Below are 24,547 nucleotides of genomic sequence, written 5' to 3'. Positions count from 1 at the left end.
TTGTAGTGTTTCTCTATGGTAGTGTTTCTATCTATAGTAGTGTTTCTCTATCGTAGTGTTTCCATCTATGGTAGTGTTTCTCTATGGTAGTGTTTCTATCTATGGTAGTGTTTCTCTCTATGGTAGTGTTTCTATCTACGGTAGTGTTTCTATCTACGGTAGTGTTTCTATCTATGGTAGTGTTACTTTATGGTAGTGTTTCTCTCTATGGTAGTGTTTCTATCTATGGTAGTGTTTCTATCTATGGTATTGTTTCTCTCTATGGTAGTGTTTCTATCTATAGTAGTGTTTCTCTATCGTAGTGTTTCCATCTATGGTATTGTTTCTCTATGGTAGTGTTTCTATCTATGGTAGTGTTTCTCTCTACGGTAGTGTTTCTATCTACGGTAGTGTTTCTATCTACGGTAGTGTTTCTATCTACGGTAGTGTTTCTATCTATGGTAGTGTTTCTATCTATAGTAGTGTTTCTCTCTATAGTAGTGTTTCTCTCTATAGCAGTGTTTCTCTGTGGTAGTGTTTCTCTATGGTAGTGTTTCTATCTATGGTAGTGTTTCTCTCTATTGTAGTGTTTCTCTCTATGGTAGTGTTTCTATCTATGGTAGTGTTACTTTATGGTAGTGTTTCTCTCTATGGTAGTGTTTCTCTCTATGGTAGTGTTTCTCTCTATGGTAGTGTTTCTCTCTACGGTAGTGTTTCTATCTATGGTAGTGTTTCTCTCTATGGTAGTTTTTCTCTGTGGTAGTGTTTTTCTCTCTATGGTAGTGTTTCCCTATAGTAGTGTTTCTCTATGGTAGTGTTTCTATCTATGGTAGTGTTTCTCTCTATTGTAGTGTTTCTCTCTATGGTAGTGTTTCTATCTATGGTAGTGTTACTTTATGGTAGTGTTTCTCTCTATGGTAGTGTTTCTATCTATGGTAGTGTTTCTCTCTATGGTAGTGTTTCTATCTATGGTAGTGTTTCTATCTATGGTAGTGTTACTTTATGGTAGTGTTTCTCTCTATTGTAGTGTTTCTCTATGGTAGTGTTTCTATCTATGGTAGTGTTTCTATCTACGGTAGTGTTTCTATCTATGGTAGTGTTTCTCTCTATTGTAGTGTTTCTCTATGGTAGTATTTCAATCTATGGTAGTGTTTCTATCTATAGTAGTGTTTGTCTCTATGGTATTGTTTCTCTCTATGGTAGTGTTTCTATCTATGGTAGTGTTTCTCTATGGTAGTGTTTCTCTCTATGGTAGTGTTTCTCTCTATGGTAGTGTTTCTCTCTATGGTATTGTTTCTCTCTATGGTAGTGTTTCTATCTATGGTAGTGTTTCTCTATGGTAATGTTTCTATCTATGGCAGTGTTTCTATCTATGGCAGTGTTTCTATCTATGGCAGTGTTTCTATCTATGGCAGTGTTTCTCTATGGTAGTGTTTCTCTATGGTAGTTTTTCTATCTATGGTAGTGTTTCTATCTATGGTAGTGTTTCTCTATGGTAGTGTTTCTCTCTACGGTAGTGTTTCTATCTATGGTAGTGTTTATCTCTATGGTAGTGTTTCTATCTATAGTAGTGTTTCTATCTATAGTAGTGTTTCTCTCTATGGTAGTGTTTCTATCTATGGTAGTGTTTCTATCTATGGTAGTGTTTCTATCTATAGTAGTGTTTCTATCTATGGTAGTGTTTCTCTCTATAGTAGTGTTTCTCTCTAGTAGTGTTTCTCTATGGTAGTGTTTCTCTCTAGTAGTGTTTCTCTCTATGGTAGTGTTTCTATCTATGGTAGTGTTTTTCTCTATGGTAGTGTTTCTCTATAGTTGTGTTTCTCTCTATGGTAGTGTTTCTCTCTAGTAGTGTTTCTCTCTATGGTAGTGTTTCTATCTATAGTAGTGTTTCTCTATAGTAGTGTTTCTATCTATAGTAGTGTTTCTCTATGGTAGTGTTTCTCTCTATGGTAGTGTTTCTCTATAGTAGTGTTTATATCTATAGTAGTGTTTCTCTATAGTAGTGTTTCTATCTATAGTAGTGTTTCTATCTATAGTAGTGTTTCTCTCTATGGTAGTGTTTCTCTCTATTGTAGTGTTTCTCTCTATGGTAGTGTTTCTATCTATGGTAGTGTTACTTTATGGTAGTGTTTCTCTCTATGGTAGTGTTTCTCTCTATGGTAGTGTTTCTCTCTACGGTAGTGTTTCTATCTATGGTAGTGTTTCTCTCTATGGTAGTTTTTCTCTATGGTAGTGTTTTTCTCTCTATGGTAGTGTTTCTCTATAGTAGTGTTTCTCTATGGTAGTGTTTCTATCTATGGTAGTGTTTCTCTCTATTGTAGTGTTTCTCTCTATGGTAGTGTTTCTATCTATGGTAGTGTTACTATCTACAGTAGTGTTTCTCTCTATGGTAGTGTTTCTATCTATGGTAGTGTTTCTATCTATGGTAGTGTTACTTTATGGTAGTGTTTCTCTCTATGGTAGTGTTTCTATCTATGGTAGTGTTTCTCTCTATGGTAGTGTTTCTCTCTATGGTAGTGTTACTTTATGGTAGAGTTTCTCTCTATGGTAGTGTTTCTATCTATGGTAGTGTTTCTCTCCATGGTAGTGTTTCTCTCTATGGTAGCGTTTCTATCTATGGTAGTGTTACTTTATGGTAGTGTTTCTCTCTATGGTAGTGTTTCTCTCTATGGTAGTGTTTCTCTCTATGGTAGTGTTTCTCTCTACGGTAGTGTTTCTATCTATGGTAGTGTTTCTCTCTATGGTAGTTTTCTCTGTGGTAGTGTTTTTCTCTCTATGGTAGTGTTTCCCTATAGTAGTGTTTCTCTATGGTAGTGTTTCTATCTATGGTAGTGTTTCTCTCTATTGTAGTGTTTCTCTCTATGGTAGTGTTTCTATCTATGGTAGTGTTACTTTATGGTAGTGTTTCTCTCTATGGTAGTGTTTCTATCTATGGTAGTGTTTCTCTCTATGGTAGTGTTTCTATCTATGGTAGTGTTTCTATCTATGGTAGTGTTACTTTATGGTAGTGTTTCTCTCTATTGTAGTGTTTCTCTATGGTAGTGTTTCTCTCTATGGTAGTGTTTCTCTCTATGGTAGTGTTTCTATCTATGGTAGTGTTTCTATCTATGGTAGTGTTACTTTATGGTAGTGTTTCTCTCTATTGTAGTGTTTCTCTATGGTAGTGTTTCTATCTATGGTAGTGTTTCTATCTACGGTAGTGTTTCTATCTATGGTAGTGTTTCTCTCTATTGTAGTGTTTCTCTATGGTAGTATTTCAATCTATGGTAGTGTTTCTATCTATAGTAGTGTTTGTCTCTATGGTATTGTTTCTCTCTATGGTAGTGTTTCTATCTATGGTAGTGTTTCTCTATGGTAGTGTTTCTCTCTATGGTAGTGTTTCTCTCTATGGTAGTGTTTCTCTCTATGGTATTGTTTCTCTCTATGGTAGTGTTTCTATCTATGGTAGTGTTTCTCTATGGTAATGTTTCTATCTATGGTAGTGTTTCTCTATGGTAGTGTTTCTATCTATAGTAGTGTTTCTATCTATGGCAGTGTTTCTATCTATGGCAGTGTTTCTATCTATGGCAGTGTTTCTATCTATGGCAGTGTTTCTATCTATGGCAGTGTTTCTCTATGGTAGTGTTTCTCTATGGTAGTTTTTCTATCTATGGTAGTGTTTCTATCTATGGTAGTGTTTCTCTATGGTAGTGTTTCTCTCTACGGTAGTGTTTCTATCTATGGTAGTGTTTATCTCTATGGTAGTGTTTCTATCTATAGTAGTGTTTCTATCTATAGTAGTGTTTCTCTCTATGGTAGTGTTTCTATCTATGGTAGTGTTTCTATCTATGGTAGTGTTTCTATCTATAGTAGTGTTTCTATCTATGGTAGTGTTTCTCTCTATAGTAGTGTTTCTCTCTAGTAGTGTTTCTCTATGGTAGTGTTTCTCTCTAGTAGTGTTTCTCTCTATGGTAGTGTTTCTATCTATAGTAGTGTTTCTCTATAGTAGTGTTTCTATCTATAGTAGTGTTTCTATCTATGGTAGTGTTTTTCTCTATGGTAGTGTTTCTCTATAGTTGTGTTTCTCTCTATGGTAGTGTTTCTCTCTAGTAGTGTTTCTCTCTATGGTAGTGTTTCTATCTATAGTAGTGTTTCTCTATAGTAGTGTTTCTATCTATAGTAGTGTTTCTCTATGGTAGTGTTTCTCTCTATGGTAGTGTTTCTCTATAGTAGTGTTTATATCTATAGTAGTGTTTCTCTATAGTAGTGTTTCTATCTATAGTAGTGTTTCTATCTATAGTAGTGTTTCTCTCTATGGTAGTGTTTCTCTCTATTGTAGTGTTTCTCTCTATGGTAGTGTTTCTATCTATGGTAGTGTTACTTTATGGTAGTGTTTCTCTCTATGGTAGTGTTTCTCTCTATGGTAGTGTTTCTCTCTACGGTAGTGTTTCTATCTATGGTAGTGTTTCTCTCTATGGTAGTTTTTCTCTATGGTAGTGTTTTTCTCTCTATGGTAGTGTTTCTCTATAGTAGTGTTTCTCTATGGTAGTGTTTCTATCTATGGTAGTGTTTCTCTCTATTGTAGTGTTTCTCTCTATGGTAGTGTTTCTATCTATGGTAGTGTTACTATCTACAGTAGTGTTTCTCTCTATGGTAGTGTTTCTATCTATGGTAGTGTTTCTATCTATGGTAGTGTTACTTTATGGTAGTGTTTCTCTCTATGGTAGTGTTTCTATCTATGGTAGTGTTTCTCTCTATGGTAGTGTTTCTCTCTATGGTAGTGTTACTTTATGGTAGAGTTTCTCTCTATGGTAGTGTTTCTATCTATGGTAGTGTTACTTTATGGTAGAGTTTCTCTCTATAGTAGTGTTTCTCTCTATGGTAGTGTTTCTCTCTATGGTAGTGTTTCTATCTATGGTAGTGTTTCTCTCTATGGTAGTGTTTCTCTCTATGGTAGTGTTACTTTATGGTAGAGTTTCTCTCTATGGTAGTGTTTCTATCTATGGTAGTGTTACTTTATGGTAGAGTTTCTCTCTATAGTAGTGTTTCTCTCTATGGTAGTGTTTCTCTCTATGGTAGTGTTTCTCTCTATGGTAGTGTTTCTCTCTATGGTAGTGTTACTTTATGGTAGAGTTTCTCTCTATAGTAGTGTTTCTCTCTATGGTAGTGTTTCTCTCTATGGTAGTGTTTCTATCTATGGTAGTGTTTCTCTCCATGGTAGTGTTTCTATCTATGGTAGTGTTTCTATCTATGGTAGTGTTTCTATCTATGGTAGTGTTACTTTATGGTAGTGTTTCTCTCTATTGTAGTGTTTCTCTATGGTAGTGTTTCTCTCTATTGTAGTGTTTCTCTATGGTAGTGTTTCTATCTATGGTAGTGTTTCTATCTACGGTAGTGTTTCTATCTATGGTAGTGTTTCTCTCTATTGTAGTGTTTCTCTATGGTAGTATTTCAATCTATGGTAGTGTTTCTATCTATAGTAGTGTTTGTCTCTATGGTATTGTTTCTCTCTATGGTAGTGTTTCTATCTATGGTAGTGTTTCTCTATGGTAGTGTTTCTCTCTATGGTAGTGTTTCTCTCTATGGTAGTGTTTCTCTCTATGGTATTGTTTCTCTCTATGGTAGTGTTTCTATCTATGGTAGTGTTTCTCTATGGTAATGTTTCTATCTATGGTAGTGTTTCTCTATGGTAGTGTTTCTATCTATAGTAGTGTTTCTATCTATGGCAGTGTTTCTATCTATGGCAGTGTTTCTCTATGGTAGTGTTTCTCTATGGTAGTGTTTCTCTATGGTAGTTTTTCTATCTATGGTAGTGTTTCTATCTATGGTAGTGTTTCTCTATGGTAGTGTTTCTATCTATTGTAGAGTTTCTCTTTGGTAGTGTTTCTCTCTACGGTAGTGTTTCTATCTATGGTAGTGTTTATCTCTATGGTAGTGTTTCTATCTATAGTAGTGTTTCTCTATAGTAGTGTTTCTCTCTATGGTAGTGTTTCTATCTATGGTAGTGTTTCTATCTATGGTAGTGTTTCTATCTATAGTAGTGTTTCTATCTATGGTAGTGTTTCTCTCTATAGTAGTGTTTCTCTCTAGTAGTGTTTCTCTATGGTAGTGTTTCTCTCTAGTAGTGTTTCTCTCTATGGTAGTGTTTCTATCTATAGTAGTGTTTCTATCTATGGTAGTGTTTTTCTCTATAGTAGTGTTTCTATCTATAGTAGTGTTTCTCTATAGTAGTGTTTCTATCTATAGTAGTGTTTCTCTATGGTAGTGTTTTTCTCTATGGTAGTGTTTCTCTATAGTAGTGTTTCTATCTATAGTAGTGTTTCTCTATAGTAGTGTTTCTATCTATAGTAGTGTTTCTCTATGGTAGTGTTTCTCTCTATGGTAGTGTTTCTCTATGGTAGTTTTTCTCTTTGGTAGTGTTTCTCTCTATGGTAGTGTTTCTCTCTATGGTAGTGTTTCTCTATAGTAGTGTTTATATCTATAGTAGTGTTTCTCTATAGTAGTGTTTCTATCTATAGTAGTGTTTCTATCTATAGTAGTGTTTCTATCTATAGTAGTGTTTCTATTTATAGTAGTGTTTCTATCTATGGTAGTGTTTCTATCTATGGTAGTGTTTCTATCTATGGTAGTGTTTCTATCTATGGTAGTGTTTCTCTATGGTAGTGTTTCTCTATGGTAGTGTTTCTATCTATGGTAGTGTTTCTATCTATGGTAGTGTTTCTATCTATGGTAGTGTTTCTCTATGGTAGTGTTTCTATCTATGGTAGTGTTTCTATCTATGGTAGTGTTTCTATCTATGGTAGTGTTTCTCTATGGTAGTGTTTCTCTATGGTAGTGTTTCTATCTATGGTAGTGTTTCTATCTATGGTAGTGTTTCTCTCTATGGTAGTGTTTCTCTCTATGGTAGTGTTTCTCTATGGTAGTGTTTCTATCTATGGTAGTGTTTCTATCTATGGTAGTGTTTCTCTATGGTAGTGTTTCTATCTATGGTAGTGTTTCTATCTATGTTAGTGTTTCTCTCTATAGTAGTGTTTATCTCTATGGTACTGTTTCTATCTATGGTAGTGTTTCTATCTATGGTAGTGTTTCTCTCTATAGTAGTGTTTCTCTCTATGGTAGTGTTTCTATCTATGGTAGTGTTTCTATCTATGGTAGTGTTTCTCTCTATGGTAGTGTTTCTATCTATGGTAGTGTTTCTATCTATGGTAGTGTTTCTATCTATGGTAGTGTTTCTCTATGGTAGTGTTTCTATCTATGGTAGTGTTTCTATCTATGGTAGTGTTTCTCTCTATGGTAGTGTTTCTATCTATGGTAGTGTTTCTATCTATGGTAGTGTTTCTCTCTATGGTAGTGTTTCTATCTATGGTAGTGTTTCTCTATGGTAGTGTTTCTCTATAGTAGCGTACACATACAGAGCACACCAGTCAGTGCTCAGGTCAGTGCAGTATAAGGAATGTACTAAGTCTCCTAATACAGAAAAAAAGAGTGATTCCACCATCATATGACACAAATACCATGCCTAATAACATCACTGTCCGTCACATAACTGAAACACAACATTGTGAGAAAACTCCAAAGGTTACAAATGAAATCAATCACCATGATTCTTACCTGTGTCACTCTGAACGCCGGACTCGTTGATGACTCGTCTGGACTCATTCTTGGAGGTGGCCTGGCCTCGATGTCCATGGTGCTTGGGGGCGGAACTAGCCACAGAGGCCGCCTCCTCCTTATCCCGTGGTCCCGCCCCCATCCCAGTCGTCTTCCCGCCCTGGGCCTTGTGCTGTCTGAGCTGCTGATGGGTCACGTCACGGGCCAGCTTAGAGCTGAGGACACCGTGGAGGACATTCTTTCTGCTGCTGCCATGAACTTTAATCTATTAGAACAGAGAAAAGAGAGAAAAAGGAGGACGGGGGACCGAGAACAGAAAGATAAATAGAGAACAGAGAGAGAGAACGAGCAGAAAGAGAGAAATAGAAAGAGACAGAGAGAGCCTGTTACACCTTCAGACACAGCTCCCACACACAGAACAGCCAGAGGGACAGAGCTCAGCTCAACACACAGAACAGCCAGAGGGACAGAGCTCAGCTCAACACACAGAACAGCCAGAGGGACAGAGCTCAGCTCAACACACAGACAGCCAGAGGGACAGAGCTCAGCTCAGTTCACAGACAGCCAGAGGGACAGAGCTCAGCTCAGTTCACAGACAGCCAGAGCTCAGATCAGCTCACAAACAGCCAGAGGGACAGAGCTCAGTTCAGCTCAACACACAGACAGCCAGAGGGACAGAACTCAGTTCAGCTCACAGACAGCCAGAGGGACAGAGCTCAGTTCAGCTCACAGACATCCAGAGGGACAGAGCTCAGTTCAGCTCACAGACAGCCAGAGGGACAGAGCTCAGTTCAGCTCACAGACATCCAGAGGGGCAGAGCTCAGTTCAGCTCACAGACAGCCAGAGGGACAGAGCTCAGTTCAGCTCACAGGCAGCCAGAGGGACAGAGCTCAGTTCAGCTCACAGGCAGCCAGAGGGACAGAGCTCAGTTCAGCTCACAGACAGCCAGAGGGACAGAGCTCAGCTCAGTTCACAGACAGCCAGAGCTCAGTTCAGCTCACAGACAGCCAGAGGGACAGAGCTCAGCTCAGTTTACAGACAGCCAGAGCTCAGTTCAGCTCACAGACAGCCAGAGGGACAGAGCTCAGTTCAGCTCACAGACAGCCAGAGGGACAGAGCTCAGTTCAGCTCACAGATATCCAGAGGAGCAGAGCTCAGTTCAGCTCACAGACAGCCAGAGGGACAGAGCTCAGTTCAGCTCACAGACAGCCAGAGGGACAGAGCTCAGTTCAGCTCACAGACAGCCAGAGGGACAGAGCTCAGTTCAGCTCACAGACAGCCAGAGAGACAGAGCTCAGTTCAGCTCACAGGCAGCCAGAGGGACAGAGCTCAGTTCAGCTCACAGACAGCCAGAGAGACAGAGCTCAGTTCAGCTCACAGGCAGCCAGAGGGACAGAGCTCAGTTCAGCTCACAGGCAGCCAGAGGGACATAGCTCAGTTCAGCTCACAGACAGCCAGAGGGACAGAGCTCAGCTCAGTTCACAGACAGCCAGAGCTCAGTTCAGCTCACAGACAGCCAGAGGGACAGAGCTCAGCTCAGTTTACAGACAGCCAGAGCTCAGTTCAGCTCACAGACAGCCAGAGGGACAGAGCTCAGTTCAGCTCACAGACAACCAGAGAGACAGAGCTCAGTTCAGCTCACAGGCAGCCAGAGGGACAGAGCTCAGTTCAGCTCACAGGCAGCCAGAGGGACATAGCTCAGTTCAGCTCACAGACAGCCAGAGGGACAGAGCTCAGCTCAGTTCACAGACAGCCAGAGCTCAGTTCAGCTCACAGACAGCCAGAGGGACAGAGCTCAGCTCAGTTTACAGACAGCCAGAGCTCAGTTCAGCTCACAGACAGCCAGAGGGACAGAGCTCAGTTCAGCTCATAGACAGCCAGAGGACAGAGCTCAGTTCAGCTCATAGACATCCAGAGGGGCAGAGCTCAGTTCAGCTCACAGACATCCAGAGGGGCAGAGCTCAGTTCAGCTCACAGACAGCCAGAGGGACAGAGCTCAGTTCAGCTCACAGACAGCCAGAGGGACAGAGCTCAGTTCAGCTCACAGACAGCCAGAGGGACAGAGCTCAGTTCAGCTCACAGACAGCCAGAGGGACAGAGCTCAGTTCAGCTCACAGACAGCCAGATGGGCAGAGCTCAGTTCAGCTCACAGACATCCAGAGGGACAGAGCTCAGTTCAGCTCACAGACAGCTAGAGGGACAGAGCTCAGTTCAGCTCACAAACAGCCAGAGGGACAGAGCTCAGTTCAGCTCACAGACAGCTAGAGGGACAGAGCTCAGTTCAGCTCACAGACAGCTAGAGGGACAGAGCTCAGTTCAGCTCACAGACAGCCAGAGGGACAGATGAAGATCCACAAATGAAAAATATATTAACATGGAGAGCGGGGGATTTGACTCTTTAGAGTTTAAAATTAAAAATTAAAGTGTGAGTGTTTTGTACACACTTTGTTTCTTTTTTTATTGACACATTTCTAGTCATTAGATTCAGTGGCGGCTGGTGGGAGGAGCTACATTCTAATGACTAGAAATGTGTCAATAAAAAAAGAAACAAAGTGTGTACACAACACTCACACTTTAATTTAGCCTATAGGGTAAACATAGATCACACAACATACAATATTTACATAACAACTAGCATAGTGGCTAACACAGCATACGGTAAAACACAAAGGCTAGCAGGCTACATAGCAGTATTGGTAGAATACTGTATGGAGGGCTCAGAGAAGTGTTCAGTAACTATAAGGGTTTTCTACCGAGTGGGTATCTGTTCTGGAGGGATAGAGGACAAAGAGATACAACTAAAGAACCCTGACCTCTGTCGCGCCGAGCCGCTCAAAGCCCCGATTGGACAGCTTCTTCTTCTTCCTCTGGGCATCCCCGCCCCCTCCTCCCAGCAGGTCCTCGGGCGACAGGCCAAGTCCCGCCCCTAACGACCTGCCAGTCAAAACACGGGAGAGCATTCATTAGAGGAAGAAGAAGAGAGGTGGAATGAAAGAGAGGAAGACCAGAGGGGAAAGGAGGGGTTGAGTCACCTCTCTGTGGGTTGTTATAGCTGACGAACAGAAGAAGACAAAACCCTGGAGCCCTGTTCTCCCAAACCCCCAAACCGGCACGCTTGAAAAATTGGGATCTAACGGGGCGAACCTGGGATTGTTGGAGGCCAGTGTTGGATAAGAAGCCGGAACGCTTTATCAAGGGAGTTCCCCCTGGCCTATCCAAGCACAGAGAGACGCTTTGAAAGATACAGGGAATCACTGAATGGTCTGAAGGCACGTTCTGCATTTGTATGCGGCTTCTATTGTTCTGGCAGTTGAATATCATAGCTCTCCCGTTTCCATATCAGTGGGGCTAGCAGCTCCTCTTCCCCTACAGAGTAGCAACATCACAGGGCTGGTTTAGAAGCAGAGTGAAAATGCCCTTGAATATCCCCCTGGAAACCTGCCCGGCGACCACACAGATGCGAGCCAGGCCGTACTCAAACAAAAGATGAACTTCCCCTCTCCTCCTACTGTGTGCACAGCCTTAGCCATGCCATCAGTCACGTCGACTGGGAGAGATAGCAGCGGCCTAATCAGGATTGTGGATCGCCTGCTCAAAACCTTTCAGAGATAAAAGGGAAATCTCTATTAGGCTGCACTGTAAGTCCTCTGATTACATCATTACACACAGGCTAGAATAGCACATGTGCGTGCATCCATGTGTGTCTGTAATATGTGGCAGGTAAAAATGGGACAAACTGACTGTGTGTGTGCTCCCTAAAATGTGAGACACTGACTGAGCAAGTGTGTGTGTGTGTGTGTGTGTGTGTGTGTGTGTGTGTGTGTGTGTGTGTGTGTGTGTGTGTGTGTGTGTTTGTACTTTATATGTGCACATTGAAGTACAGCTATTATAGCAAGGAGGAAAGGAGGGAGGGAGAGAGAGAGGGAGAAAGATGGATGGAGGGAGGGAGGGAGGGAGGGAGGGAGAGAGGGGTAGACTAGATGTGATGCAGGGCTGTGTGTGTGTGTGTGTGTGTGTGTGCGTGCGTGCGTGCGTGCGTGCGTGCGTGCGTGCGTGCGTGTGTGTGTGTGTGTGTGCGTGTGGGTGAGTGAGTGATTGAAAGGTGAATGGCAGTGGTGGCAGAAGTGTGAGCTGTCCCTGAGAGGCAGACCCCTTTGATCCCTTCCCTCCATCACACACTGACAAACAATGTGACAGAGCCCCTTCCCTCAGAGGACTGGCAGGGTGAAGAAGCACTCAGCCCCACACTGACTAATTAAACACAGTTGATTAGCAGCTCCTAGTTTGTACACGCACACGCACATGCACACACAATCACACTCACAGAGATAAACACACACATGAACACACAGATACACACACACACACACAGGCAAACACTCACTCAAACACACACACACACACACACACACACACACACACACACACACACACAGTCCAATCAGAACAGCCAGCACGACAAAGTGCGCAATCAACTCTACCAAAGGAAATTGGTTTTACATAGCCCTCCAACGTAACACAACATTGGGCCAATCTGTCCCTGTCTCACCGTGTCTCATTCAAATAGACCCACATTCCTGTAGCTGCAGGCCAGTCATGGAGACATTACTGTAACTGGAGACCAGTCATGGAGACATTACTGTAACTGGAGGTCAGTCATGGAGACATTACTGTAACTGGAGGTCAGTCATGGAGACATTACTGTAACTGGAGGTCAGTCATGGAGACATTACTGTAACTGGAGACCAGTCATGGAGACATTACTGTAACTGGAGGTCAGTCATGGAGACATTACTGTAACTGGAGGCCAGTCATGGAGACATTACTGTAACTGGAGGTCAGTCATGGAGACATTACTGTAACTGGAGACCAGTCATGGAGACATTACTGTAACTGGAGACCAGTCATGGAGACATTACTGTAACTGGAGACCAGTCATGGAGACATTACTGTAACTGGAGGCCAGTCATGGAGACATTACTGTAACTGGAGGTCAGTCATGGAGACATTACTGTAACTGCAGGCCAGTCATGGAGACATTACTGTAACTGGAGACCAGTCATGGAGACATTACTGTAACTGCAGGCCAGTCATGGAGACATTACTGTAACTGGAGACCAGTCATGGAGACATTACTGTAACTGGAGGCCAGTCATGGAGACATTACTGTAACTGGAGACCAGTCATGGAGACATTACTGTAACTGGAGACCAGTCATGGAGACATTACTGTAACTGGAGACCAGTCATGGAGACATTACTGTAACTGGAGGCCAGTCATGGAGACATTACTGTAACTGGAGACCAGTCATGGAGACATTACTGTAACTGGAGGTCAGTCATGGAGACATTACTGTAACTGGAGACCATTCATGGAGACATTACTGTAACTGGAGACCATTCATGGAGACATTACTGTAACTGGAGGTCAGTCATGAAGACATTACTGTAACTGGAGACCAGTCATGGAGACATTACTGTAACTGGAGGCCAGTCATGGAGACATTACTGTAACTGGAGGTCAGTCATGGAGACATTACTGTAACTGCAGGCCAGTCATGGAGACATTACTGTAACTGGAGACCAGTCATGGAGACATTACTGTAACTGCAGGCCAGTCATGGAGACATTACTGTAACTGGAGACCAGTCATGGAGACATTACTGTAACTGGAGGCCAGTCATGGAGACATTACTGTAACTGGAGGTCAGTCATGGAGACATTACTGTAACTGGAGACCAGTCATGGAGACATTACTGTAACTGGAGGTCAGTCATGAAGACATTACTGTAACTGGAGACCAGTCATGGAGACATTACTGTAACTGCAGGCCAGTCATGGAGACATTACTGTAACTGGAGACCAGTCATGGAGACATTACTGTAACTGGAGACCAGTCATGGAGACATTACTGTAACTGGAGACCAGTAATGGAGACATTACTGTAACTGGAGGTCAGTCATGGAGACATTACTGTAACTGGAGGTCAGTCATGGAGACATTACTGTAACTGGAGACCAGTCATGAAGACATTACTGTAACTGCAGGCCAGTCATGGAGACATTACTGTAACTGGAGACCAGTCATGGAGACATTACTGTAACTGGAGGCCAGTCATGGAGACATTACTGTAACTGGAGACCAGTCATGGAGACATTACTGTAACTGGAGGCCAGTCATGGAGACATTACTGTAACTGGAGCCCAGTCATGGAGACATTACTGTAACTGCAGGCCAGTCATGGAGACATTACTGTAACTGGAGGTCAGTCATGGAGACATTACTGTAACTGGAGGCCAGTCATGGAGACATTACTGTAACTGGAGGCCAGTCATGGAGACATTACTGTAACTGGAGGCCAGTCATGGAGACATTACTGTAACTGGAGACCAGTCATGGAGACATTACTGTAACTGGAGGCCAGTCATGGAGACATTACTGTAACTGGAGACCATTCATGGAGACATTACTGTAACTGGAGGTCAGTCATGAAGACATTACTGTAACTGGAGACCAGTCATGGAGACATTACTGTAACTGGAGGCCAGTCATGGAGACATTACTGTAACTGGAGGCCAGTCATGGAGACATTACTGTAACTGGAGGTCAGTCATGGAGACATTACTGTAACTGCAGGCCAGTCATGGAGACATTACTGTAACTGGAGACCAGTCATGGAGACATTACTGTAACTGCAGGCCAGTCATGGAGACATTACTGTAACTGGAGACCAGTCATGGAGACATTACTGTAACTGGAGGCCAGTCATGGAGACATTACTGTAACTGGAGGTCAGTCATGGAGACATTACTGTAACTGGAGACCAGTCATGGAGACATTACTGTAACTGGAGGTCAGTCATGAAGACATTAATGTAACTGGAGACCAGTCATGGAGACATTACTGTAACTGGAGGTCAGTCATGGAGACATTACTGTAACTGGAGGCCAGTCATGGAGACATTACTGTAACTGGAGGCCAGTCATGCCCTTCCATCTCCTTCTCCACCCCCTCCATCTCCCTCTCCACCCTCCCTCCATCTTCCCGTCCCTCCATCCATCCTTCCATCTCCCCCTCCCTCCATCCATCCTTTCGCTGTAGGCCCTGCCGCCTACCGCCCTTTCATTTCTGGTGTCACTGTCACAGGGCATCAGTATCCATGTGCAGCCCTGGCTGGGCGAGGGGTGGGGAAGGACTGGAGGGGAGAATGTGAGGGAAGGGGGCAGGGGTACACAGGCGGAAGGAGAGTAGAGTTGACATCGCAGTGGGAGAGCTGGGAGCACTATGGAACGCTGCCCAGAAATGGGAGGGAGGGAATAGAACTGTTGGCTGCTCTGGGGTGGCACTAAGCCCCTCCAAGGCTTCCATATGGACATTGATGACAGCACTAATTGAAAATTGACAACACAGAGACACACACAGATGTACACACATGTGAGTAGATGCAAACACACACACACATGGATGCACACACAGATGTATACATGTACACACAAGCACACAAACACATGTATGCACACACACACACACACACACACACACACAGGTACACACACACACACACACACACACACACACATTCCAATCTGGATACCACCAATGAGCATTTACACACCGACATAGCAAAATAAAGATATGTGCGGCTGATGTTTGTGGGAACCTTTTTAGTTTCTGTGTTTCCCTGAGATTAGCAATAACACCCACATCCAGATTAATTATTCATATGAATGTATTATTCATATTTTATTTAAGAATTTGGATAACAATTATGAGATACCCACTGATTTATTAAAAACAAAAAAATAGGTTTTAATTGAGAAGTAGGGATTGGTCTGATGCCAAAAAAGAAAGGAAATTCACATGAGCCCCACAAGGTCTATTCCACCCATGCTCTACCAAGGTTTTCCAGCACCACAAGGCCTACTCCACCCATGCTCTACCAAGGTTTTCCAGCACCACAAGGCCTACTCCACCCATGCTCTACCAAGGTTTTCCAGCACCACAAGGCCTACTCCACCCATGCTCTACCATGGTTTTCCAGCACCACAAGGCCTACTCCACCCATGCTCTACCAAGGTTTTCCAGCACCACAAGGCCTACTCCACCCATGCTCTAGCATGGTTTTCCAGCACCACAAGGCCTACTCCACCCATGCTCTACCAAGGTTTTCCAGCACCACAAGGCCTACTCCACCCATGCTCTACCATGGTTTTCCAGCACCACAAGGCCTACTTCACCCATGCTCTACCAAGGTTTTCCAGCACACAGCTTTGACCTACTACAGTAGCTATGTTGGTCTACTGTACTTTAAAACTATGTGTATGCTGGTTGCTTAGGATTTAAACCTTATCAAACAGCCTAATTCATACTCTTCGAGGAGGTGCTCCCACAATAATGTGATTTGTACCACATACAAGGTAATGTATTGCATTCTTCCCACTCCAAACTAAGACATTATCCCATTCCAATACCATTTGAAGCTTTTTTTATTACATGAATGCAAGCTTTTCTTTTATACTAATAACACCACCAGGGTTGATTGAATGAGCTTATTTGCCTTGTGGTAATATGGTAATGTAAAACCTTTTTTTAACAATGCATGTAATTGAAAAAGAAATATATTTCATGATATCTTTTTTAGTCAGTAGGTACCCAACAGAATAACAGGAGGTGGTGTGTTGAACATAGTCCCTCATATAGACATAGAGGTCTATGGAGCCTGTCTGCATTCCTGGTTTCTGTAAGCGTTAGCTTACCTGTGTAATATTGACATAAGCTCAGAACTACTTGTTTTTCAAACATGGTCCTGTTTTATCAATTGCTGTGCTGAATAATGACCAGTTAATTACCTCAAATGACTATGAAGCTTAAAGTTATGTGTGTATTTGTATTTAATTTTGCAATACTGATTATGACGCTACAATAATACACGTTTACAATAGGCCTATATCTAGAAATACATACAGCCTTAATGATATATCTACACAGCTTATTTGTTTGTGCTCTGATTACACACAAGTGTTCAGGTCAGCAGTTTACACAGATGACTTCAGCCATATGAAAAACCATAGCCAAATATACCTAGTTAGCTAGCTACCTTCCTTTTGCTTCTCATCCAACTGGTGTTAGCTAGCTAGCTACAGCTGCTAGCCTTCTACTAACTAGCTGCTACTGTTGCGCAGCAACTGAGTTGCTCGACCCGGTTTTAGAACTCTGAGATACGGCTGAAAATATGCTAGCATTGTCAGAAATGCTACAAAAAGGTAGCACATCGTTGTTTTTATTGGGCAGAAATGTGCACGTGAGAGCAATAAATTGCGATATTAATAAAAACTGTTGCACCTACAAACTTATTCAGTCCAAATGGATCTAAGTCTAATGGTCCCCTTTTAATCTGATGTCTAGAATTTGAGCAAATTTTGGGAGAGAAAAAAGTCTGATTACCTAATGCTAACAACCCTGTCAAAAATCAGGTATAGTGGTTCTTGGTAACGGACAGACGGCTAATGACGAGAGGCGGTAGTGTGTTGTGTACCTTCAATCAAGTTGACTTGCAAATTGTCATAGACATTGGTGTCATATTGGCTTAGATATGACGGTAGCGAGATTTGAACTTAACATTGTGCTTCAACCAATGATTGCGATGTGTGAGATAAATTGAGAGCAACGGGCTGTACACCCCCCCTCCTTGATGTCAGTGTGAGTCAGTGTGTCTTGGCGGCTGTACGACCCTGTGTGACCGACCCAATCCCCTCCTGACCCCCCCTGACCCCCTGGCTTTAATGATAGGTTATGTCCCATTCCTGGAGCTGGGGCAGATTACAGGATCATTCACAGGACTCTAATTACAACCCCCACCAGCCCCCTTCCACCACGCTCAGCTCCCCAGTACACCCCAGACAACCCCCAGACTCCTCTGGCCCTCCTCTGGCCCACCTCTGGCCCCTCAGCCTCCTGCCCCCCCAGCCCTCCTGGCCCCTCTCTTTCCCGCCAGCCCTCCTGGCCCTCCTCTGGCCCACAGTAATGCCATTCGGTTTTAAATTAGCTGGGCGGAAACTGGCTGAGACACTTGGACAGAGGAATACAATGGAACGCAGTCACACAGAGGCACTCACAGACAGTATGTGAACGGACACAACACACACAACCACACATATGCATGTACAGAACACACACACTTCACACACACACTACACAGATGACATCTTGAAATGAATGCATACACTTAAAACATCCACACGCATAAACAGGGTAAGGAAGGAGGCGCCTACACAAACACACACACACACACCACCGATGTGGATTAAACTGTAATACAATTTAGTCTCTGTGCTGATTAGGTTAAGATTAGGTTAAACTGGACTTCCTTGAAGGGGTCAGCTGGGTTCTCCCATTTCCTGTTGATGGCATGAGTCTCCTGGATTGCAGTGATATGTAGGAGGCTTATCAGTGCGTTTGGGCTATGGCCAGGCAGAGAGGGAGATGAGCCTTACAACACACATGCACACACTCACTTGACTTTTCTCTGGGTCTCAGAGGAGGAGCCTGGGCCAGCGGCGGGGGTTGATTTACGTTTCCTGGGCCGCCCCGGTCCTCTACGAGCAGGGCTGCGAGGTGTTTCCTCCTTCCTGTAAACACACACACACTCATGAGAACACTAAGATACTGTATTTGAGCACAGGACCAGATAAACTGGAGAAGGAAGGAGGGAATCCTTCAGGAGATAGAAAGGGAGTGTGTTGTCATGGCTTCAGTTTGTTTTGTGAGCTGCTTTTAGAAATCAGTTAAAGGAGCGATTAGGAGACTAAGGAAGTATCACAACATGAGACTAGGAGGTAGTCATGGGTAAAGGAGAGTTTGAGTTCATTAAATGTTTTAACAAGATAAGGATTTGATCCCAAAGGATAACACGAGAGTTAAAACACTTATTTTCAGAGGTGAAAGGTAATGTATAGGAGGATAGTGAAGGACATGTTGAAGGATAATGTATAGGAGGATAGTAAAGGACATGGTGAAAGATAATGTATAGGAGGATAGTAAAGGACATGTTGAAGGATAATATATAGGAGGATAGTAAAGCACATGGTGAAGGATAATGTATTGGATGATAGTGAAGGAGATGTTTAAGGATAATGTATAGGAGGACAGTAAAGGACATGGTGAAGGATAATGTATGGGAGGATAGTAAAGGACATGGTGAAGGATAATGCATAGGAGGATAGTAAAGGACATGGTGAAGGATAATGCATAGGAGGATAGTAAAGGACATGTTGTATCTTACTGGTGGTCATGCTTCCTCTGTAGCTTGGCTAACTCCCTCTGTTTCTCTTTGTAGCGCCTCTGGAGCTCTGCCAGCTTCACCCGCATGGCCAGCTCCGGACCCTCCATCCTCTCCATGGTGCCCTTGGCCGGGCATGCCTGAATGTTCACAATACTAATCAATCAATCAGGTGTATTTTATGAAGCCATTTTTCCATCATTAGTTGTCACAAAGTGCTTTCAGATACCCAGCCTTAAACCCCAAAGAGCAAGCAATGCAGATGTAGAAGCATGATGACATCATGATGGGTGCAAAAGTCTTGTTAGCAATTTATAATAACAAAAAAAATGGAAGTTTTTAGAAATGCTTCATAAATGATTATAAATGCTATTAACTTCTCTAGGGTAGGGGCAGTAGTTTGACATCCGGATGAAAGGCGTGCCCGTAGTAAACTGCCTGCTACTCAGGCTCAGAAGGTAGGATATGCATATTATTAGATTTGGATTGCAAACACTCTGAAGTTTCTAAAACTGTTTGAATTATGTCTGTGAGTATAACAGAACTCATATGGCAGGCAAAAACCTGAGAAAAATCCAACCAGGAAGTGTGGAAATCTGAGGTTTGTAGTTTTTCAAGTGATTGCCTATACAGTATACAGTGACTTAGGGTTCATTTTGCACTTCCTAAGGCTTCCACTAGATGTCAACAGTCTTTAGAACATTGTTGCATGCTTCTACAGTGAATAGGGAGAGAATAAGAGGTCCTGGAAGTAGACGACTGAGAAAATGACATGAGCTCAGTGGCGCGCACTCCGTGAGAGTTAGCTGTGTTCCTTTTCTTTTTTGAAGACATTGGAATTGTCCAGTTGGAATATTACTGAAGATTTATGATAAAAACATCCTAAAGATTGATGCTATACATCGTTTGACATGTTTCTACGAATGTAAATAGAACTTTTTTTGACTGTTCGTCGTGACATTTTGCGCGCGCTTCCTGCATTTGGAGTAGTGGACTAAACGCGCGAACAAAAAGGAGGTATTTGGACATAAATGATGGACTTTATCGAACAAAACAAACATTTATTCTGGAACTGGGATTCCTGGGAATGCATTCCGATGAAGATCATCAAAGGTAAGTGAATATTTATAATGTCATTTTTGTCATTTCTGTTGACTCCAAAATGGCGGGTATCTGTATGGCTTGTTTTGATATCTGAGCGCTGTACTCAGATTATTGCAAATTTTTTGAAATCTGACACAGCGGTTGCATTAAGGAGAAATGTATCTATAATTCTTTGAATAACTGTTGAATATTTTATCAGCATTTATGATGAGTATTTCTGTAAATGTATGTGCTCATTCACCGGAAGGTTTTGGGAGGCAAAACATTTCTGAACATTACACGCCAATGTAAAATGGGGATTTTGGATATAAATATGAACTTTATCGAGCAAAACATACATGTATTGTGCAACATGAAGTCCTATGAGTGCCATCTGATGAAGATCAAAGGTTAGTGATTCATTTTAGCTGTATTTCTGTTTTTTGTGACGCCTCTCCTTGCTTGGAAAATGGCTGTGTGGTTCTTCTTGTCTAGGCGCTGTCCTAACATAATCTAATTTTATGCTTTCGCCATAAAGCCTTTTTGAAATCGGACAATGTGGTTGGATTAACGAGAAGTGTATCTTTAAAATGTGATATAATAGTTGTATGTTTGAGAAATTTTAATTATGAGATTTTTGTTGTTTTGAATTTGCCGCCCTCCTATTTCACTAGCGTCCCACATACCCCAGAGAGGTTAAACTAACAGTCTAAAATCAGTGTACACTTAACCATTTAAAATTCCTTCTAATGTATTTTTTTGAATGTACTGCATTCTGTTCTAATGGTACATAGAACATCAGGACACAGTAAAGTTGTACTCTACCGGTTCGTGGCGAGGTGTCCAGCTGCATTTCCTGCGCAGGTTGAGGGTCTTGCGGGCTGGGTAGTGCCGCCCGGCGCCCTCCCCGCTACCCTCCTGGGCACCCAGCTCCAAGGCACGGGCTGCTGCCAGGGTGGCAAGACTCTGGAGGTCAAAGATCAACATCTCCTCTCCTGTGGGCCGAAACACAGACTCGGTCAGGGGTCAAGGAAAACGAGCTGTGATAATGACAGACATGTTCATTCAGCGTTAGATGTTGTGTCATTCTAGTATTTTTCTTTTCTTATCTTATTTTTATTTGAATCCCATCTAGGGTGTGATCCTGTGCAGCACACCTTCATCTGTAACACTTTACTTGGATCGTTCATCTGTAGATGCTCTACAAACGTAATGTTGAGATGCTGCTGAAAGGCTGAAGACATGCTGTTGAGATGCTGCTGAAAGGCTGAAGACATGCTGTTGAGATGCTGCTGAAAGGCTGAAGACATGCTGTTGAGATGCTGTTGAAAGGCTGAAGACATGCTGTTGAGATGCTGCTGAAAGGCTGAAGACATGCTGTTGTGATGCTGCTGAAAGGCTGAAGACATGCTGTTGCGATGCTGCTGAAAGGCTGAAGACATGCTGTTGCGATGCTGCTGAAAGGCTGAAGACATGCTGTTGCGATGCTGCTGAAAGGCTGAAGACATGCTGTTGAGATGCTGCTGAAAGGCTGAAGACATGCTGTTGAGATCCTGCAATGCTGATAGTCTACTGATGTTTGTTCGTTGAACATCTGCAGATGGACTGCAGACACTTTCTTGTTGAAAGTCAATGGACATGCAGTTGACATGCTACATAAGGTCTATCCAACAGTGCTCGGGTCAGTTTCATTTCAAGTCTAATAAATTAATAAAATAAACCAAATTCTAATTCCAATTCCACAGTATCCTGTGGTACTACCTGACGGTCCAGGGTTTCACCATGCAGTATAGACATCTACAGTACTGTACTGTAGGTCTGTGGTACTACCTGACCGTCTGGTCCAGGGTTTCACCATGCAGTATAGACATCTACAGTACTGTACTGTAGGTCTGTGGTACTACCTGACCGTCTGGTCCAGGGTTTCACCATGCAGTATAGACATCTACAGTACTGTACTGTAGGTCTGTGGTACTACCTGACCGTCTGGTCCAGGGTTTCACCATGCAGTATAGACATCTACAGTACTGTACTGTAGGCCTGTGGCTGTTGTGGTGGAATATATTGAATACTACCATACCCTTTTCACACTGTGCATACTGTAAGCAGGCCAGTGCAGTACAGATTGGATGGGCTCAGCTCGGCTCAGTAGTGGGAATACCGTACTGCTGTACTAGGTAGGGACCTCTATCTCCGCCCTGGGGGCTACGCATGATGAGGGGCTGTGTGAAGTTCTATCATTACAAGAAGTCACCTAGTCATGCTTACTGATGTCTTTAGAAACTCCTCAGAGCCTGCGATGACATCACACAGCCAAAACAACAACACTCTAAAAATCACTTGATGATGTCCTTTTTATAGTCGCCATCTTTTGGGACCAGTTAAATACATTAGGAAGATGGGGTAAACACAAAACATCCTTTTGCATGAACACAGGAAAAAAAACGAAACGCGACTGCGGCGCTTTGAAACCGAGGAAGCTTTTAAAGGCACTTTAAAACAATGGGTTGTAATTACTGAGGCAATGCTCCAGGGTCCCAACAACATCCACTGCTTTTGTGATTACCCACACACTTGTGTGTGTACTTACACGAATGTGCGCACGTGAGTGTGTGTGTGTGGATTTTACAGAGAGGCGGTGGGTGAGCGGAGCAGGAGAGAGAGAGACAGAGAGAGAGAGTACTGTAACAGAGGCCTGTATTGTCACAAAGGTCTGTATTGTAACAGGGCTCTGTACTGTAAAAAAGGTCCGTATTGTAACAAAGGTCTGTATTGTAACAGAGGTATGTATTGTAACATAGGTCTGTATTGTAACAGAGGTCTAGGTATGTATTGTAACAGAGGTATGTATTGTAACAGAGGTCTAGGTCTGTATTGTAACAGAGGTCTGTATTGTAACAGAGGTCTAGGTATGTATTGTAACAGAGGTCTGTATTGTAACAGAGGTCTAGGTATGTATTGTAACAGAGGTCTAGGTATGTATTGTAACAGAGGTCTAGGTATGTATTGTAACAGAGGTATGTATTGTAACAGAGGTCTAGGTCTGTATTGTAACAGAGGTCTAGGTATGTATTGTAACAGAGGTCTGTATTGTAACAGAGGTCTGTATTGTAACAGAGGTATGTATTGTAACATAGGTCTGTATTGTAACAGAGGTCTAGGTATGTATTGTAACAGAGGTCTAGGTCTGTATTGTAACAGAGGTATGTATTGTAAAATAGGTCTGTATTGTAACAGAGGTATGTATTGTAACAGAGGTCTAGGTCTGTATTGTAACAGAGGTCTGTATTGTAACAGAGGTATGTATTGTAACAGAGGTCTAGGTCTGTATTGTAACAGAGGTATATATTGTAACAGAGGTCTAGGTATGTATTGTAACAGAGGTCTAGGTCTGTATTGTAACAGAGGTATGTATTGTAAAATAGGTCTGTATTGTAACAGAGGTATGTATTGTAACAGAGGTCTAGGTCTGTATTGTAACAGAGGTCTGTATTGTAACAGAGGTATGTATTGTAACAGTGGTCTAGGTGTATTGTAACATAGGTCTATATTGTAACATAGGTATGTATTGTAACAGAGGTATGTATTGTAACAGAGGTCTAGGTATGTATTGTAACAGAGGTATGTATTGTAACAGAGGTATGTATTGTAACAGTAGTCTAGGTATGTATGTAAAATAGGTATGTATTGTAACAGAGGTCTGTATTGTAACAGAGGTCTAGGTATGTATTGTAAAATAGGTATGTATTGTAACAGAGGTCTGTATTGTAACAGAGGTCTAGGTCTGTATTGTAACAGAGGTCTAGGTATGTATTGTAACAGAGGTATGTATTGTAACAGAGGTCTAGGTCTGTATTGTAACAGAGGTCTAGGTATGTATTGTAACAGAGGTATGTATTGTAACAGAGGTCTAGGTCTGTATTGTAACAGAGGTCTAGGTCTGTATTGTAACAGAGGTCTGTATTGTAACAGAGGTCTGTATTGTAACAGAGGTCTAGGTCTGTATTGTAACAGAGGTATGTATTGTAAAATAGGTAGGTATTGTAACAGAGGTCTGTATTGTAACAGAGGTCTAGGTATGTATGTAAAATAGGTATGTATTGTAACAGAGGTCTGTATTGTAACAGAGGTATGTATTGTAACAGAGGTCTAGGTATGTATGTAAAATAGGTATGTATTGTAACAGAGGTCTGTATTGTAACAGAGGTCTAGGTATGTATTGTAAAATAGGTATGTATTGTAACAGAGGTCTAGGTCTGTATTGTAACAGAGGTCTGCTGTTTCTCTCTCTCCTGCTCTATCATTAGAGGAGTCTTCTAGGAAGCCTACTACTGCTCCTAGAGAGAGAGATCTCTGGGGGAGACTTGGAAGGATACACAGGTGGGGAAAGAGTTAGGAGGATTGTAAAGTCTTTTATCTGTAATGTCTTTTTCGTTACGTGTCGGACCCCAGTATGACTAGCTGTCGCCATGGCGTCGGCTAATGGGGATCCTAATAACTAAATAAAAACCTGAAGGATTCCAGCTTTAAGTGACATCACCCTAGCGGCTGGTTGAAATGACTTCATTTGTTTCTGATTGTCATTTCAATCAGCTTCTAGTTATAATGACATCATTT

General features: G+C 42.3%; 1 protein-coding gene across 1 annotated transcript in view; it reads right to left on the bottom strand.

Moving 5' to 3' along the window:
* Nucleotides 1-24,547, bottom strand: part of bahcc1a (BAH domain and coiled-coil containing 1a) — a 137,556-nt gene that overhangs the window by 87,881 nt on the left and 25,128 nt on the right. Inside the window, exons 8-12 of the mRNA XM_045719821.1 lie at nt 20,756-20,925; nt 18,851-18,987; nt 18,084-18,197; nt 10,384-10,504; nt 7,570-7,834 (exon numbers count right to left, since the gene is read on the bottom strand). Of these exons, the coding sequence (XP_045575777.1) occupies nt 7,570-7,834; nt 10,384-10,504; nt 18,084-18,197; nt 18,851-18,987; nt 20,756-20,925 (807 nt within the window). The remainder of the gene's footprint in view (nt 1-7,569; nt 7,835-10,383; nt 10,505-18,083; nt 18,198-18,850; nt 18,988-20,755; nt 20,926-24,547) is intronic.

This window comes from Salmo salar, chromosome ssa06, assembly GCF_905237065.1.
Source record: "Salmo salar chromosome ssa06, Ssal_v3.1, whole genome shotgun sequence".
Classification (NCBI taxonomy): domain Eukaryota; kingdom Metazoa; phylum Chordata; class Actinopteri; order Salmoniformes; family Salmonidae; genus Salmo; species Salmo salar.
This window is presented reverse-complemented; position numbering and strand designations above follow the sequence as displayed.